Here is a 19087-nt window from a genome sequence, read left to right as displayed (position 1 = left end):
TGATTGCTAATCTTATGTTTCCCCAAACAAAAATTCACTTTAACATTAAAGGTAAATATGTTGCCCTTAAAGATTTCTAGAATTGATCATATGAAGAGTCGTATAAACAAATCACATAAATAATCCGCCACTCGACTTCCAAAATCAGAGGATTATTACCCTGAAATGAGGCCAGCTTTATTCTCATTTCTAGGATCCACCATCTCTAAACATATCTAGTAGAAAAAATATAACACTAGGATTTAGGAAATCTTAGTGCTGTTCTCTCTGCCCCAACATTCCTCAGCTGCCTCATCTGTATGCATGAGCATTTTTAATCATGAGCACTTTTCTCCCCCACATGGACAGTACTGTCAATGGAATTCATTGACTGACTTAATGAATACATATATGTGACACAGAACAAATAGTCAAATTACATAGCAGCACTCTCACCCCAACTTAAATATAGTCCTACTCGCTGAGGTTCCGAACCTGGGTCACTTTTTTACTGTTTACTATCACTGATGATGCCACAACTATATTCAGGTCCTCCGTATGTGGCTTGTGATTGTTCCCCAAAGCTCTTTCCTTTTTTCTCGTCTTTCTTGACCATTTCTCCTCTTGATGAGATCATCCATTCCCTTAGATTTGGTGACTATTTCTGGATGGGTGATTCATATGTGTATCTTTGGCCTTCACTTCCAGCCCTACATTTCCGGCTACATTCTAGATAACTCCACCCGGAGATCATGTTGGCAGCTCAGACTCACTATATCCAAAACTAAATTCCAAGACTGTTCCTTCCTCTAATTTTGCTATTTCTGTTCATTTCTGTTCTCTTTTTCTGTCACTCTATCAGTCATTTGGGCTCATAACCTAGAATCATCTCTAATCTATTTCTCTCTCTTACTAACCACACTGTCTCAGTATCTATGGTACATCTTGAGCCAAGCTTTCCTTTCCATTAATACTGTCATCAAAGATTAGTATTATCAGACCCTCACTACAACTCTGGCCTATTTTGATAGTCTCTTCATTCCCTCCCTTCTCTCTCCAATCATCTTTCACACAGATGCCAAAATAAACTTCCCATTGCATGCATCCAGTCACATCACACTCTGGATCAGAAGTCTTCAGTTGCTCCCTGTAGATATTGTTGTTTAAAAGAGACAATATAAATCCTTTAGTCTAGTGGCTCCCATCATCTGGTTGCAGCAAACTTTTCCAGGCTTATTTCTCACTACTTCTCTCTACTCACTCATTTTCTTGTCACACTGGACATGTTCCTTTCTCTTCCTTCTCTTTCCCCTCCTTGGATTTATATGGATTGTCCCCCAGACCTAGATCATGCTAACTTTCCATCTTTGCCTGTTCACTTGTATAAATATTCACCCTTAACTCTGGCGCTAACTCCTCCGCGGAGCTTTTGTGGATCCCCTAAGCCTATCTTGAAAATGATTTCACCTTCCTCATAGAAATGTACCTGGAGCTTATCTTTGTACCTATATATAGTACCTGTATATGTAGATAAATCTCTTCCAAATCTTTGAAGTCCCATCACCTTATACTATTACCTTGTAATACTTATTTGTGTATTTTTTACTCCTATAATTAGATTATCAACTTTTTAAGGGCTAGAACTAGATCACATGCTTCATTCTAATTCAGAACCTAGCATAGTGTTCTTGCATGTAACAAAACCATTCTGGTTATTTAGCTAAGCTGGTACCTAGAAGCAACTTTTACAAATAATTCGTGTTGCATATAGATGACACGGTCAGAAAAGAACTTTGATCAGCATCAGAAATTAATTAGATGGATGTCAGGCAGAGTCAATATGATGGAGAAAATGCAGAAGTTTACCTGATCTCTACCAAATTACAGACAACTTTTTAAAAAATACCTCAAAATGAAGTCTGGAGCAGCAGAACCCACAAAAGGACAGGGCAAAACAATTTTCTAGCCCAAGATAACTTAGAAGGTCAGCAGGAAAGTGGGGTGGGAGCAAACTACAGACCAGCTCACCAGCACAGGCCCCACCTCAGACAACCAGTACAAAACTTGGGGATGGCTGAGTCAACAGCAAGAGCTTCCAATACACAGAGAGTAAGGGGGATGGACAACTGGTCAGAAGACAACGATAGGAGTCCCTTTGCTGGCGCCAGTTGCAAGACTGTTGCACTGTCCTCACACAGATTCAGATTGTAGTTCTCGGTTACAGTCCCAGAGTGAAGAAGAGCAGTAGCTTATGAGCTTTTATAGCCACAGGGGAGCTAAGATCCTGTGGTCTGAAGACAGAAAAGAGTGCTTATGGTCACTTGTAGAACAGAGCACAGGCAAGAGAGTAGTAAATAAACCTCTCCTTAGATCAGACCACCTTGGCAGAACTGAAAAAACATATAGATCCTTAGAAGTAAGTCTAAAAGCAACAGCACAAAAAACTAAAGTTTGGGATAATGACCCTGCTCTACCATGGGAACAGACTCCAACTTAAAGAGTTTTTAGAGTTAAAGTTAAAAAAGTTCAGAAAAGTAAGCAAACAACAACAAATTATAGAAGTTATCATGGAAATGAGGTAGATTAAAAAGCACAAACACACAAGAAAACAACAAAGGCAAAACTGCTGCATCTTAAGCCTCAAAGGAAAATGTGAATTGGTCTTGGGCCCTAACGGAATTACTGGAAGAGTTCAAAAAGCATTTTAAGAATCAAATAAGAGAGGAAAAGAAAAAATTGGGAAAAGAAATGAGATTAATGCAAGAAATTTATGAAAAAAGAATCAATAGCTTGCTAATTGAGATCTCCTAGCCTCCCACAATACAGAAGAAAATTTAAAAAAATTTTTAAAAAGAATAGGCTAAATGGTAAAAGAGGCACAAAATCCACTGAAGAAAAGACTTTTTAAAAAGCAGAATTAGTCAAAAGGAAAAAGATATATGAAAATTAATTGATGTGAAGAAGTCCTTAAAAAGCAGAACTGGCCACATGGAAAAAGATGTTAAGAAATTCAGTGAAGAAAAGAACTTTTTAAAGAGTAGAATTATCCAAATGAAAAAGGAGACACAATAGCTCACTGAAGAAAATAATTTCTTAAAAATTAGAATTAGGCAAGTGAAATCTAGTGATTCTATAAAACATAAAAAAACAATAACATTACAAAAATAAAAAGAAGAGAAAATATGAAATCTCATTAGAAAACAACTGATCTGGAAAATAGATTGAGGAGAGATAATTTAAGAATTATTATTGTTCTTGAAATCTATGCTTTTAAAATAAATATTCTTAAATCACATTTTAAGAAATTATCAAAGAAAACTGCTGTGATCTTCTAGAATTAGAAAATAAAATAAAATCCAGTGATCAACTACTGAAAGAGATCCCAAAATTAAAACTTCCAGAAGGAAAGAATTAAAATATTGTAGAGTAACAGTAAGAATAATAAAAGTTAACATCTTCTACATTGAAAGATCAGAGGGCATGGGATATGATATCCTGGAGAGCAAAAGAGCTAGGATTGCAACCAATAAATCATCCACCCAGGAAAACTTCCCTTTAGGAGAAAAAAAAAATAGATTTTCAATGAAATAGAGGACTTTCAAGCATTCCTAATGAAAAGACCAGAGTTGAATAGAAAATTTGATTTTTAAATATAAGAGAAGTTTAAAAATGTAAACAGGAAAGTATAAGAGATTCAAAAAGATTAAACTGTCTACATTCCTACTTTATCATTTTTAGGGGATTTAGAAGGAATATGGGGTGTTCAGAAAGGGGTAGTATCTCTGGTATGGAGGGCTCCTAGGGCAGCTCTCCAGCCTCTGACCCTCACCTGACACCCAGCTCTCACTTGTGGCTCCCAGTAGCTGCTAGCATGTGGCAGCGGCCACACCCCGGGCAATGGCTTCGACAGGCCAGCTAAACCTTGTGAGGGTAGCCATCGGGTCGTCGACCCCTGGTGAACCAGGGCTTTGCTCACCCAGCATGTGAAGACTGCTTCGGCTGAACAGATGGAAGAAACCAATAAGAAGGTTCAACGGCTGAGATGGCGATGCAGCAAGGCACTGTGGAGTGCTTAGGGCGTGTTGGAGCACAAAGGACAACACGGCCATCCAATGCAGCTGAGGAAGTCTCCAGGTGTAACGACTTTTCATGCCACTGGACCCAGGCTTCCAGCACCGAGAGAGTGGGACTGTCTCTGTGCAATGACTTTTCCACTTAAATCTCTTTCACGCACAAGTGTCTTTGTGCACACTCATCTATCTTGGACTTCAAAGTCACATGAGGGTACACCATAGATGAAAACGCACAAAGACAATCATCCTTCTCAGTTACCGAGAGACAACTACTACTAGAAGGAATATACATAGGTGGTACTGGTGTAAGTTGAATATGATGATATGATATCTAAAAAAGAAAAAAAAGTGGTGAGAAAGCCAAATGCTTTGGGAGAAGGAGAAAGGGAGAAGAATAATGGGGTAAATTATCTTACATAAAAGAGACACAAAAGAGCATTTAGATTAGAGGGGGAGATTGAGGTGGGGAGAACAACTGAACCTTATTCTAATCAGAATTTGCTCAGAGTGAATAACATATATACTCAATTGAGCAGAGAAAGGTATCTTTCTCTACAAGAAAGTGGAAGGAGAAAAGGGATAAGAGAAGTGGGTGGGGGCTGATAGAAGGGAGTGTAAATTGGGGAAGATATATGAAGTCATGCAAAACTCATTTCCATATTAACCATTTTGAAAAAAAAACCACAGACACTGCCCCCTAAAACACCAAGAAAAATAAAGTAAAAAAAGTATGCCTCAACATGCACTCTGAATTCATCTGCAAGTGGATAGATTTTTTTTTATCATGGCATTTTTATTATCTCTCCCTGATCTATTTTCTAGATCAACTATTTTTTCAGTGAAATCTTTTTATTTTCTTATATATTTATTTTAATTTCTTTAGCTTTATTTATTGTTTTTTGATATCTTGTGGAATCATTAGCTTCCATTTACCCAGTTCTTATTTTTAAGAAGATGTTTTTCTTCAGTGAGCTTTTGTACCTTTTTTCCCATTTTACCAATCATACTTTTTAATGAATTCTTTTCATCAGTGATGTTTTGTAACTTTTTCCATTTAACCAATTCTATTAAGTTATTTTATTCAGCATGTTTTTGTGCCTCTTTTACAAAATTGTTAATTGCTTTTTCAAAAATTTCTTCCTTTGCTCTCATTTGACCTAATTTTCCATCTACCACTCTTACTTGATTTGAAAAATCATTTTTAACTCTTCAAGAAATCTTGTGGGTCTTGTGTCCACTTCACAATTTTTCTTCAAGACTTTGTGACCATTTTAAATTTATTATTTCTTCTGAATTTATGTCTTGTTCTTCCTTGTCACCATGGCAGGGTTTTATAGTCAGGTTCTTTTCTACTGTTTGCTCATTTTTTCATCTTATTTCTCTATTTTGAACTTTTAACATAAAGTTAGAACTAATTACCAGCAGAAGCATTGGAGGAAGGAGGCACTGTCCCCAATTTCAGGCTTTTCCATATTGCTATTTTTAGGTATAATTCCAGGGACTTGGAAGTGTTTAGTGCTTTTAAGGTCTTATCTAGGAAGGTATAGTCACTGTTCTTCTGGTATGCATTCTGATCTTTAATCAGGAAGGATCCTAATTCCTTGAGATTGCAAATGGTATTTCTTTTCAGGGCCCCTTCTCCCCAAAGTGCCCCTTCTTGCCTTTGAACTATGACCAAAAAGTGAGTAGAGGTGATGGCCTGGAACATTGCAGTGGTAATGACAAACAGCATTTGGTTTTTTATCCAATGCTAGCACAGGGATCCCTTGTAATCTCTTTCTGACCACTTGCCAGATCCCTTTACCATCCCTGGACTGAGAACTCCTAAAGCTGTTTCTACTTCTGTTGCCACTATCTAGTCCCACCACTGATGTATATTATTCATTAGAGTTCTGAATCAGCGTCCACTACCCTGTCACAGATCTCTTTCTGACTTCCTAAGTTGGTTTGGACTAGGAAAATGTTTCACTCTGACCTTTTTTTTTTTGACTCTGCCACTCACAAATTTGATTTGAAGTGTTATTTCAAAGTTATTTGGAGGGGAATGTTGGAAGAGTTCCTCTAATTGTTTTCTCTATTTCCTACAGTATCCAAAATTTTCTTTAAACTTGAGCTTTAGAAGCATTAGCCTCTTAAAGTAGAATGTTAAGGTGGAAAGGGCTTTTGAGGTCATCTAATCTAGGCCCTTCATTTTGCACACGAGTCACCATAGTAATGCTCTTATTTGTGGCAGAGCCAGGACTATTGACAAATCTGAGTTGTCTAGAAAACAGTAGGGTGGATTTTGCTTCCACAGAATGACTTGATCCTCATAATACTCCTAGGAGGAAAGGTGCCATCACTCCCAATTTACAAATCTGGGAAAGTGTGCTAAAGCAATTTGCTCAAAGTACTTAACACTGAAAGTGGCAGAGCCTAGATGACAGCCTATGTCTTCTGTTTCTAAAGCTAGTATTCCTTATCCTATACCATGTATCCTCTGGAAAGTTGTGTGTGTGTGTGTGTGTGTGTGTGTGTGTGTGTGTGTGTGTGTGTGTTAGAGAGAGAGACAGAGAGAGAGGAGACAGAGAGACAGAGAGAGAGGAGAGAGAGAGGAGAGAGAGTGCTACAATGAGAAGCATAATAGGGCCAGAAGAAAACTGATGCCTCTTGCTTTCAGTCTTCTACTCACATAGAAAGAGTACTTTCTGTACTTCAGGAAGATAAGAGACTTGTTTATGATTACCAAAAGATAAGAATTTTTCTTATATTATACTTGGAATCTACCGATTTATTACTTAACAATTAGACAGAGAAATCTAGGAAAAGAGTAATAAATATGGAATATTGAAGGTCATTTGGCTTATGCTTACTAAATCACATAGTGGGTCTATACCTACAAATTTTGTGTATTTTTTTCAACAGTGATCCTTCTAAAGCCACTGTTAGAGAGTTTGGTTTTGTAGAAAGAGCAAATCACTTCCCGCCAAATCAGCTAATTACCTCATTTCTAAAATGAGGATAATAATTTTTGCATTACTTACTTCATAAGGTGATAGAATGGACCACAAAATGCTTTATGTAAGTATAAGCTGATTGTTGTTAACTTGTTCTCAATTCTCAACATTTTGATGAATTTAGATAGGGAGAGTCCAAGACAAATGACTAGTCTTATTATCAAATTTGTATTTAATATTCTGTGGACTATTTTATAAGATAAAATGATTGCTTTTGTAACCGAATAAGATTATTGGGACCTAAGCATATTTTCTGTTGTTTTATTAAAAGCATCTCTGAGATAATTTTTTGGCAAGGAAAACAGCAATGATGATATATATCTTGTCCTGTCACTAAGTATATTTATTGTTTTCCCTTAAGTCTCTATTTTTTCCCCTATTTGAATTAGTTTATTTAGTCAATTTAGAACATTATTCCTTGGTTACAATAATCACATAGTTTCCCTCCCTCCCCTCCACCCACCCTTCCCACATCCAATGCGCAATTTCATTGGGTATTACAGGTGTCCTTGATCAGAACCTATTTCCATGTTGTTTGCACTAGGATGTTCATTTAGAGTCTACATCCCCAGCCATATCCCTTCAACCCATGTATTCAAGAAGTTGTTTTTCTTTGGTGTTTTTACTCCCATGGTGTTTCCTTTGGATGTGGATAGTGGTTTTTCTCGTAGGTTCCTCCGAGTTGTTCAGGGTCACTGCATTGCCACTAATGGAGAAGTCCATTACATTCGATTGTACCACAGTGTATCAGTCTCTGTGTACAAGGTTCGCCTGGTTCTGCTCCTCTCACTCTGCATCAATTCCTGGAGATTGTTCCAGTCTCTGTGGAATTCCTCCACTTTATTATTCCTTTGAACACAATAGTATTCCATCACCAACATATACCACAATTTGTTCAGCCATTCCCCAATTGAAGGGCATCCCCTCATTTTCCAATTTTTGGCCACCACAAAGAGTGCAGCTATGAATATTTTTGTACATGTCTTTTTCTTTATTATCTCTTTGGGGTACAAACCCAACAGTGCTATGGCTGGATCAAAGGGCAGACAGTTTTTTAGTGTCCTTTGGGCATAGTTCCAAATTGCCTTCCAGAATGGTTGGATCAATTCACAACTCCACCAGCACTGCATTAATATCCCTACTTTGCCACATCCCCTCCAGCATTCATTAATTTCCTCTGCTGTCATGTTAGCCAATCTGCTAGGTGTGAGGTAATACCTCAGAGTTGTTTTGATTTGCATTTCTCTGATTATAAGAGATTTAGAGCACTTTTTCATTTGCTTATTAATAGTTTTGATTTCTTTAACTGAAAATTGCTTATTCATGTCCCTTGCCCATTTATCAATTGAAGAATGGCTTGATTTTTTGCATAATTGGTTTAGCTCTTTATAAATTTGAGTAATTAGACCTTTGTCAAAGGTTTTTGTAATGAAAATTATTTCCCAATTTGTTGCTTCCCTTCTAATTTTGGATGCATTAGTTTTATTTCTACAAAACCTTTTTAATTTGATGTAATCAAAATTATTGATTTAAAATTTTGTGATTTTTTCCCTAGCTCTTGCTTGGTTTTAAAGTCTTTCCTTTCCCAAAGATCTGACAAGTATACTATTCTATATTCACCTAATTTGCTTATAGTTTCCTTCTTTATATTCAGGTCATTCACCCATTCTGAGTTTATCTTGGTGTAGGGTGTGGGGTATTGATCTAAACCTAATCTCTCCCATACTGTCTTCCAATTTCCCCAGCAGTTTTTTTTATCAAATAGTGGGTTTTGGTCCCCAAAACTGGGAACATTGGGCTTATCATAGACTGTCTTACTGAGATCATTTACCCCAAGTCTATTCTACAGATCCTCCTTTCTGTCTCTTAGCCAGTACCAATTTGTTTTGATAACCACTGTTTTATAGTATAGTTTGAGATCTGGGACTGCAAGTCCTTCTTTCTTTGCATTTTTTTTTTCACAATTTCCCTGGATATCCTTATCTTTTGTTCTTCCAAATGAACTTTATTATTATGTTTTTTTCTAATTCAGTAAAAAATTTCACCCTATGCGTATCTACCTTCCTCATGTGTGTTTCTTGTAAACAGCATATGGTAGGGTTTTAGATTCTAATCCACTCTGCTATTTGCTTGCATTTTATGGGTGAGTTCATTCCATTCACATTTAGAGTTATGATTACTAGCTGTGTATTTCCCAACATTTTGATTTCTACTCCTGGTCCTGCCTTTTTTCTTTCACTATGTCCTTCAACACCAATGTTTGTTTTTAATCAGTCCCCCTATTTCCCACCCTTATTTTACTTCCCTTTTGACCCCTCTCCCTTCTTGTTCCCCCCCTTATTTTCCCTGTAGTCTTTCTAGAACTATCCCCCAACCTCTCCATCCGTTATACTTCTTCCCTCCCCACCAGTCCATTTGTTACCCTTCTACTCCCCTATAAGGCATAAATCTATTCTCTGCCCTAATGGATTGGATTGTTCTTCCCTCTTTGGGTCAATTTCAATGCACATAAGACCTGAATATTTCCTATCTCCAATCTCTTTACCCTTCCAGTGTATTGATGTTCTCCTCCCTCCCGCCATGAGCTTCTTTGTGATATATAAATTTACTCCATTTGTTTCTTTTCCCATTTCTTTTAGTGTTAATCTCTCTTTTTAGCTCTAGTTGTGTGTGTGTGTGTGTGTGTGTGTATGTATGTATGTATATAACAATAGTTTTTAAGAGTTATCAATGACCTCTTTTCTTATAGCGATATATAACTTAACTTATTGAGTCTTTTTTAAAAAAGGGTTTTTTGTTTCTTTGTTTTGTTTCATTTTTCTTATTCTCCTCTTTTTTTAATTACCTTTTCATGATTCTCTTGAGTTCTTTGCTTGGGCATAGAATTTTCTGTTCAGGTTTGGTCTTTTCTTTACAAATGCTTGGAATTCTTCTATTTTGTTGAATGACCATACTTTCCCCTGTAAGAATATAGTCAGTTTTGCTAGGTAGTTGATTCTTGGTTGTAGACCTAGTTCCCTTGCTTTCTGGAATATCATATTCCATGCCTTTCGGTTCTTCAGTGTGGATGCAGCCAGATCCTGTGTTATCCTCACTGTGGTTCCATGGTATCTGAATGACTTTTTCATGGCAGCTTGTAATATTTTTTCTTTGGTCTGATAGTTCTTGAGTTTGGCTATAACATTTCTGGGTGTTGTCAGTTGGGGATTAAGAACAGGAGGTGATCTGTGGATTCTTTCAATCTCCACTTTTCCCTTTTGTTCCAGAATATCGGAGCAGTTTTCCTGAATAATTTCCTGTAGTATTATGTCCAGGCTTTTTCTTTTATCATGGTCTTCTGGTAGACCAATGATTCTTAAATTGTTTCTCCTTGAATGATTTTTCTAAATCGTCTGTTTTGTGAATAAGATGCTTCATATTTTCCTCAATTTTTTCATCCTTTTTGTTTTGTTTTATAGTGTCCTGCTGCCTTGTGAGGTCACTTGATTCTAGTTGTTGTATTCTGGCTCTTAAAGACTGGATTTCATCCCTGGCATTTTGGTCATCCTTCTCCTTCTGGTCTGATTTTCTTTGGAGGTCATCTTTCATTCTCTTTACCTCATCTTTCATCTCCTTCGCCTCATCTTGCATCTTCTTTGCCTCATATTTAAGCTTCTTAGCCTCGTCTTTCATCTCCTTTGCCTCATTTTCAAGCTGGTTTATTTTGGCTTTCCAAACACTATTTTCTGTTTCCAGATGACTTATCTTAGTTTTTATATTCTGGTCCCAGTTGTCTTCAACCTCTCTTAGTTGTGTTTTGAATTTCATTTTGAGTTCTTCCAAAGCCTGTGTCAAATTTACTGGGATTTTTGTTTTATTACTTGCATCCTCCTGTGTATTGTTTGTTCTTGGTTCATTGCCTGTGCATAAGATATCAATTGTAATGTCTTTCTTCTTTTTCTGTTGTTTGCTCATATTTACCCCTTCTTTGCTCCCCATATTTGTCTGTGCTCTTGCTCCTCTCATTTTTTGTTTGTTTTGGGGGCTTTCTGTCAGTCTCCCCCTTGGAGCTTTGTCAGATCTCTTGGTGCAGTCTCTGGGGGAGGAGTATTGGAGTTTGCCCTTCCCTGTCCTCTGGAGGCTTTTGATTGGATCAAAGTCCAGCAGTCAGTGTTTCAGCCTAGGCTTCCCTGAGTTCTGAAGACTTTTGATGGGATTAAGTTCAGCTGTGTTGGGCTAGGTTTGCCCTGAGACCAAAAATCTCCTGGAAGGCTCAGGCTGCCAGCTCCCACTCCAGCTCCTTCCCTGCAGTCTGTGCTTGGTGCTCTGAGCTTGGCACTGCCCTGCCCGCAATGTACACACTCCAGACCAGAGCCTTTGACTGCCCAGAGGTTCCCACTGCCACTGGAGGCCCAGCGCTCTAGGTGAGGGGGGATGGGTCCTGGTACCTTCCTTCTGCCTTCCCCTTAAACTCGAGTGTCCTCGGATTCCAACTTTGCGGCAGGGGGTGGGGGGTGGGGTGGGGGGGGGGCATACCTTTTGGATTGAGTCCAGCAGGAGGGTTCCTTGGTTCTGTCTTGTTGTTGGGTTTGATTTTCAGTCTCCTAGGAGCATTCAATTTGTGATCGGTAAGGAAGGGTTTTCAGAGTTCTGAACTTCTGCTCCTTCTATGCAGCCATCTTGATTCCGTCTCCAAGTTTCTATATTTTAAAAGTCTTTCTTTCCATGTAATTTGAAGTTGGATTTTTTTAGAATGACAAATCCACTAAAAATATTGTTATTAAATTTTTATGGATCAATGTTATTTCAGCATTATTGTGGCAATAATTGCACTGAACTTTCAATAACACTTTGAGTCCTCTGTTTAAAACATAAGGATTTATCATTTGTATTTATAAAATATTTTATCTTATTAGATATTTAGTAGGTACTAAATTTTTGTAATCCAAAATGATGTGTTCTACTTTCTACCGTTTTGTTGTATAATTTACATTGATCAACAAATCTGGGCTCCTTAAAGATAATTTGTCTATAACTTATCAGAACTATCATCATTATCTTTCTCAACATCATTACATTGAGGCAACTAACAAATGGAAGGCAGCAAACACTAGTTAAGTGATTATATGTGCCAGCACTGTGCTGAGCACTTGAAATGCAAATACAAGAAGAAAAAAGACAATCCTGACTCTCAAATAATACACACTCAATTTGGGGAAAATAACACAAAAGGGAGCTAAAATGAGGGTGGGAATGGATGAAGGTACTAACATTGGGGCATAGTGTTGATATCTTGAAAGTCAGAATTACTTCTGGGAGGGGAATGAATGTTCTTCTGGTTAGGTGATTCTTATTTATAATCCTAGCTTCATTTCCCACCAGAGTATCATATTCCAAGCCCTCTGATCCTTTAATGAAAAAGCTGCTAAATCATTGTGGCTCCACAATGTTTGAATTATTTCTTTCTGGATGTTTCTAGTATTTTATCCTTCACCTGGGAACTCTGGAATTTGGTTACAATATTCCTGGGAGTTCTCATTTTGAGATCTCATTCAGGAAGTGATCAGTGAAACCCATTTTATATTCTGATTCAATAATATATCACATCAGATGTCTTTGATAATTTCTTGAAATATGGCATGTCACTCTTTTTTTTTTCATCATGGCTTTTAGGTAGTAAAATAATGCTTAGTTATACCTCCTTGGTTTATTTTCTATGTCAGTTGTTTTTTCCAATGAGATATTTCACATTTTCTTCTATTGTTTTCATTCCTTTGATTTTGTTTTGTTGTATTTTTCTGTCTCATGAAATCATTAGCTTATAATTCCTAAATCTAATTTTAAAAAAATTTTCTTCAGTGAGCTTCTGTACCTCCTTTTTGATTTGGTCAGTTGTACTTCTTAAAAAGTTCTTTTCTTCAGGGGATTTTACATATATTTTTCCATGTGGCCAATTCTGCTTTTTGAAGATTTCTCTAAAGTCTTCAGAATTTTTGTGTCTCTTTTACCATTTGGACTATTCTGTTTTTTTTAAGATGTTATTTTTTCAGCATTTTTGTGCCTTTTTTCCAGAATGTTGACTTTATTATTGTCTTGCATAGCCTTCATTTCTTTCTCCATTTTTTCCCTATACCTCTCTGTATATGAAATCCTTTTTTTAGCTCTTTCAGGAATTCTTTTTGGGTCTGAGACCAATTTATATTCTGTATGGGTAGGTTCTTTTTTTTTCTCATTTGCTCATTTTCCAACATATTTCTTGACTTTTATCTTTATGTTGAAGTTGGGCTATGCTCCTAGGATGGATTGGACACTGTCTCAAATTTTGTATTTTTAGTATGATTTAAAGACAGTTTTTGTCACTTGTCTCCTGGCCTGTGCTCTTGTCTGTGATTGATCACACAAGCATTCTTTTCTACCTTGGAACTGTGACCAAGGTTTCTGTTCCTGTTAGTGCTCCTACTTAGCCTGAAACTATGATCCTCAGTTTCAGCAAAAGGTGCCCAGTAATCTCCTTTTTACCAATTATCTGACCCCCTTATCATCTGTGGACTTGGAGCTCCAGAAGTTGCTCCTCACCTCCTAGCTGTTACCCCTAAGGCCTGCTGCTGGATTGCTGGGGCACAACCAATATTGGCATGGCTTGCGTTGGACTGTACTTCACTTTCATCCCAGTGAGATAGGCATTGTCTGCCAAATTTCTAAGTTGTCTTGGTCTTGAAGTTATTTCATCCTGTTCTTTTATTGATTTTGCCATTCTAGAATTCATTTTGAAGTATTATTTTAAAGTTGTTTGGCGGAAAATTTGGAAGAACTCGGAGTCCCGTGTCTTTCTTCTTCTTTGTATCCTGAGAAATTTGCACATTGCCTTGCACATGGTTGTTACTTAATAATATTTATTGCTAATATATTGAGGGGACCCTTGCAACAGTATTTGTCATACCTGAGATCCGTTATACCTTGATGACATATTGAGAGAGGCCCTAAAGTTAAGATGCTCTATAAAATATAAATTGAAAATTATGGGATTCTCAACAATATCAAATGTAACAGAAAGAAGTCAGGGGAAGAAAATAAGTCTTAAAAAGAGATAAAAATAAAAGTCACTATCATTCCAATCTTATTTGGATTCAGGAACTTAGTTAAAAAATACACAATGATCTTGTAAATAGTTAAAAACTTAGAAAAGCATTTTAAACACTCTCTTTCATTTTTACAGCATGAAAAAACTATATTCCCCCACTGTGAATTTATGGTTTTCCAATCTGGAATAAAATCTTTCTCTAAAGAGAAGGCCCTAGTATGCCAAGTCTCAGCCCACAGGGAATTTATGGCTCAGAGCCCTAAGTTCGTATAGTTAAACAATGGCTTTAACTAACACCACTCCTTAAACTTTTGTACTCTTTGCACGAGCTGAAATATATAAGCCAAAACACAGTGAATTAAGTAGGATCTGAATTAACAGTGCTTTTGTTGCCTTTTTATTAAGCTAGATAACTATGTGTATTTTATTTTCTAGTGAAATAGTATAATTGAGACAAAAATGTATGTCTTGAAAATTCTTTTTCCCCAATATCACTATATTGATTATATTTCAGTGGCTATTTGTCAGAAATCCCAATATGTGGTTAAATCCCAATGTGTGGTTATGACAGGCTCCTCAATCTGCGAGCAGTCATGCAGTCACCATGGGTAACATTCACAGGGCATTAAGTTACCTGTAGGGAAGTGTCACGTTCAAATGGCAGCACCACATGGCGTTTTTCCAACCCTACACTTATTTCCAGGTACCAGCTCTTCCAGAGCACATGCTTTTAATTTCTTTATTAGTTAGTGCTGGTCTTCTGGACCAGAGGTGTCACAAAAGTGCTAGGTGCAGTCAAACCAGATAAATTGGGAAGCATTTAACAAGACAAAAATATAGTACAACAGAGATGCTGCTGATTTGTGGTTTTCTTGGGCAGTACGTGCCTGCAAGGATCTGTTTGCATTTGAGTTTGACACCCCAGCTCTAGTCTGAGGGAACATTTGGTAGGGAGCGTAACACTTGGGACGTGTTATCAGGTTGCTTATTTCTTTCTGACAAGTTCTGCCTCTGTCTGCAATCCAAAAAACACTATGCAGTAACTGTGCAGCATCCTAGTTTTAGACAGGAGGGGGAAGGAGGGAGGTACCATGGTTGGATATAGTATGATTACTGCCCTCTTGGAGATTATGGCCTGGTCGGGGGAGGTGGAATATAGGTAAATAACTCGAATAGGAGCTAATGAGTACAGAGAGGCATAAATAAAATAACATGCAAAGTCGTTGGGAGACAGTCATTTCTGATGGGGGAGGGAGAGGTCAGGGGAATATTTCTGGAGGAGATAACATGGGAGAGGCAGTAAGGGGTATAAAGGTACTTAGAAAAGCCATATAAGAGCCTCTCTAGGAGATACGAATATGGATATGAAGGGAAATAATGTGCAATAATGACAATTCACACAATAGTGCTTTATGGCTCATACCAAATAGTATAACTAATATTATCTTCATTTTATAGATGAGGGAACAGAGTCTTTGCATTGACCTGTCCATGATCACAGAGCAAGTTTTGAAACCAGGATTCGAATCTTGATCTTCTGGGCCCAAGTCTCGTGCTCTTTCTGCTCTACTGGGCTGGTGATGGAGGGTGGTATCAGATTATAGAAGGACTGGATTATTGGGTCAAAGAGTTTTGAAACTGATATGTCTGATAGTGATTTGGGGAGAGAGTAGAAGGAGGAAAATATTTAGAGGCCATTCCAGTAATCCAGGCAGGTGACAATGGCCTATATTTGGGAGCAGAAGTGGAATATACCAGAGTTAGTAACTAATTGGACGTTGATCGGTGAGGTTTAGGGAAAACTTAAATCTAACCTCCAGGATTTTGAATATAGGAGAAAAGCTGAATGGGGATGGAATTTACAGGAATAATGATGCAACAAGCAGGTTTTCTAGGAAAAGATAATAAAGTTTCTTTAGGATGTGATGAGTTTGATGGGTTTCTGCTACATTTGGGTAGAGATGCTCTAAGAGCTAGAGAGAAGGGATGGGAGCTGAGAATGGGGTTGGAGCCACATATTTTCAAGTCAACTATGTAGAAGTGATTATTACAGCCATGGGAGACTGCTGAGAGAGATTATAAAGAAAGGATGGGCGGGAGCAGAGTAGGTGAACACTCATCTTAAGAGGTCAAGAAGGAAAGAAGTAGATAGTGAAGAAGAGGAGAATAATTAGGAAAGTGGAGAGTCTTGGAAGTGCTCTAAGTTCCAAAAGTGGTAAAGGCCAGGCAACTGGGATTATGTGACTTGCCCAGAGTCCCACAGCAGGGAGCCTAGGGATCTCCCAATCCAGGTCTGGCTCTGAGCCCTCTGAGCAATTTTAATCCTGTCAGGGAAGATAACTAGAATGTGGAGAGTTAACACTACCATAGATAAAGACTAGACACTAACTGCATAATTTGTCTAAATGTTTGACCCTAAAAGGGAGCTATGATATGGCAACAAATGAAAGAGGCAGAAGAGTCAAAGGAATAAGTGGATACCCTTTGGGGGGATTAAGAAGAGAGCGCCTTTAAAGAAAAAAGAATTGAGACCTGAGTGTGCTTGTTGGCAATCACCAAGAAGTCCCTGGAGAGGCATACTTTGTAGGGAAATTCATTGCTTGAACGAAGAACTTAAGGAGGCTGAATGCAATAGAAATCAAGAGTACATGTAAGGGGATCATTGGCCATAACCAAAAAAGTCCCTTCACTTCCTCTGAGAAAAGGGGAAAGAAGGAATGGTGATCCCAAGAGGGTTTTGTGGGTGAGGGAAACTGGAGAAGGTGCTTGGATGGCTGCGTCTTCTGAGGGGGGGTGGTTGGATCAGGATTACTCGTCCCATGCAGCTTAGGCTAGTTTTCCCTTAAAAGGTACTGAGATGAATGTCTCATTTCCTCAATGCCTCTGAAACTTGGTTGGTTCAGAGCGCTAAAGGCTAAGACTGTTGACATCCCTCCTTATCAGCTAAGAATAAAGCTGGCTCATGACCTGAATGCAGAGCAGCCGCCAGGAACTGGACGTGCTCTAGGAAGCATGGCTGGTGAATCCCAGTGGGAGCTTTACCTGGATCAATCCACTCCAGGGATTCTCAATGCCTGCCTTTGCTTTGACTAGTCTTCTCTGGGTACAGCCAAGGAAACCTTTTGTCAAGAACAAACGGAATGGTCGGAATGGTGGGGAGGGGTCTTCTTTCATTCCTGCACTGGTCTGACACGAGGCCCAGCCTAGGACACGGAGGCAGGCGGCTGCCGCTTTTTGAAGGAGAAGACAGTGGAGTTGTTTGGGGCTTGGAGGGGAAGAAAGCGATTGCTAACAGTGATGTGGGCAAGGGAGAAGGAGGGTCTCCTCCAAAGAACTGACCGCCCGGACTGACACGCTTTGTTGTGAGAGAAGAGAGTAGTAGAGTAGCTAGTGAAAGACTAAGCAAGGAAGGAAGGAAGGTGAGCTTAGAGGTCAGGAGGGAAAGGGAAAATGTGTAAGGGTTTTTCAGAAATGCTTTCATCTTGAGTAGTTATTAAGGAAGGGTCACTTTACCCCTGGTCCACCTTGTGCTGTGTGGCTTTCCCATGATTCCCTCTGTTTGCACACAGGGGGGGGGGGGGGGGACAGTCCCATTTAAAATCGGATGCTAATCATATGCTGATTATCCCAGGCAACTTTGGCTCAGATTCTACCCTTTTCTGCACAGATTCTAAGGATGATACCAAGTGTGGAAGTTGAGCATTACTCCCGAAAGCATCTTTAGGACTAGAGGGGGGTTTGCATGCATCCTGTAGAATTCTGTTTATTCCATTTGCCGGCTCCTTGGGAGCAGAGCCTCTTGTCTTTGTTGTTTGTGTCACCTTAAACATTCAATAAATGAGTTTCCATTCATTCATCTTCTTTGTCTCTATCTCTCTGAATAGCCAGAGGGGGAGGATTCAGGCATGCCTGGAGTGTCCCACTCTTTTATACCTATTTTATACCTATTCCCCCAATGGTACTCTCTGGTAAAAATGACTGAGTGGAAGTTCCAGATTACACATCCAGTCTTTATAGATTTTTATCAATCTGATGACAGACCCAATGACCAAGATATGCCGTCTTCATCTTCCAACATATTAATGCCAGCACTGGAGTGGGGGAGAAAGGGGGAGGGAGTTACAAATGCACGGCTGCTGCGTCAGCCGCCAGATAGGACCTTGTCATAGCAAGTGACGTTCCTAGGCATGACAAAAGGGATGTTGGTCCTAACTGGTTGCCAAAACCCGAGGAAGCTCCCATAGAGGTTCCTTGGAAGTTGATCTAGTTAAAGATTTTGCCCTCGTGAGAACTGCTGTTATCAACTAATGACGCTTTCTGTTGTAGGGAAGCAGATTACCGCATTTCATCTCATGTTCAGCACAGTGAACACAGTACTGAAGATCCCCCCTTTTGGTTTGGCTATGATTACAAAGGCACCATCTACCACGACAGAATTAAAGTCTTGTATACAAAGAAAAGAAAGTCATCACTGGAAGGTTCGGAGGATATAGAAAATGCATTCAGCAATTAATCTTCTGCATTACAAGATGCCTCCAAAATCAAAGAATAACATCAACCAACCTAGAATTAACGTGTTCCTTGAATCACTTTTGTTTGCTTGGAAAAAGTATTTTTATTAGTTGGACCTCATTAACAATGTTTCCTTAAAGAGGCAGTAGTGATTTAGCTTCAGTTTCTTGTTCCAGCTATAATTCCTAAAGTCATTACTGGTTCATCTTAATCTATAATAATAAATAAAGAAATATATAAGCAAAGTCAGCTCATTGTTCTGCCCATGAAGGTGTAATTTTGTCCCTCCACTTCAGTCTTGTTTTTGTCTTACGGTGTAAGGTAGCCCCGTGTTTTCAGACGTGCAGCTGATATAATAGCCTGTTTTAGAAGCAGGAAGACCTGGGTTCCTGTCTCACCTCTGATACATACTGGCTCACTAGCCCTGGGCAAGTCATTTAACCGTGGTGCCTTAGCCAGCCCTTTAA

The 19087-nt window shown here is 38.6% G+C and overlaps 1 protein-coding gene across 3 annotated transcripts in view; it reads left to right on the top strand.

Moving 5' to 3' along the window:
* Nucleotides 1-18869, top strand: part of FBXL13 (F-box and leucine rich repeat protein 13) — a 333413-nt gene extending 314544 nt beyond the window's left edge. For all 3 annotated transcript variants that reach the window (XM_056799508.1, XM_056799506.1, XM_056799507.1), the window contains one exon: nucleotides 18435-18869. In XM_056799508.1, the coding sequence (XP_056655486.1) occupies nucleotides 18435-18621 (187 nt within the window). In that variant the 3' untranslated portion in view covers nucleotides 18622-18869. The remainder of the gene's footprint in view (nucleotides 1-18434) is intronic.
* Nucleotides 18870-19087: the final 218 nt, after the last annotated feature.

This window comes from Monodelphis domestica, chromosome 5 (assembly GCF_027887165.1).
Source record: "Monodelphis domestica isolate mMonDom1 chromosome 5, mMonDom1.pri, whole genome shotgun sequence".
NCBI classification, from domain to species: Eukaryota; Metazoa; Chordata; class Mammalia; order Didelphimorphia; family Didelphidae; genus Monodelphis; species Monodelphis domestica.
Note: the sequence above shows the minus strand (reverse complement) of the source record. Positions and strands in the feature narration are given on the sequence as shown.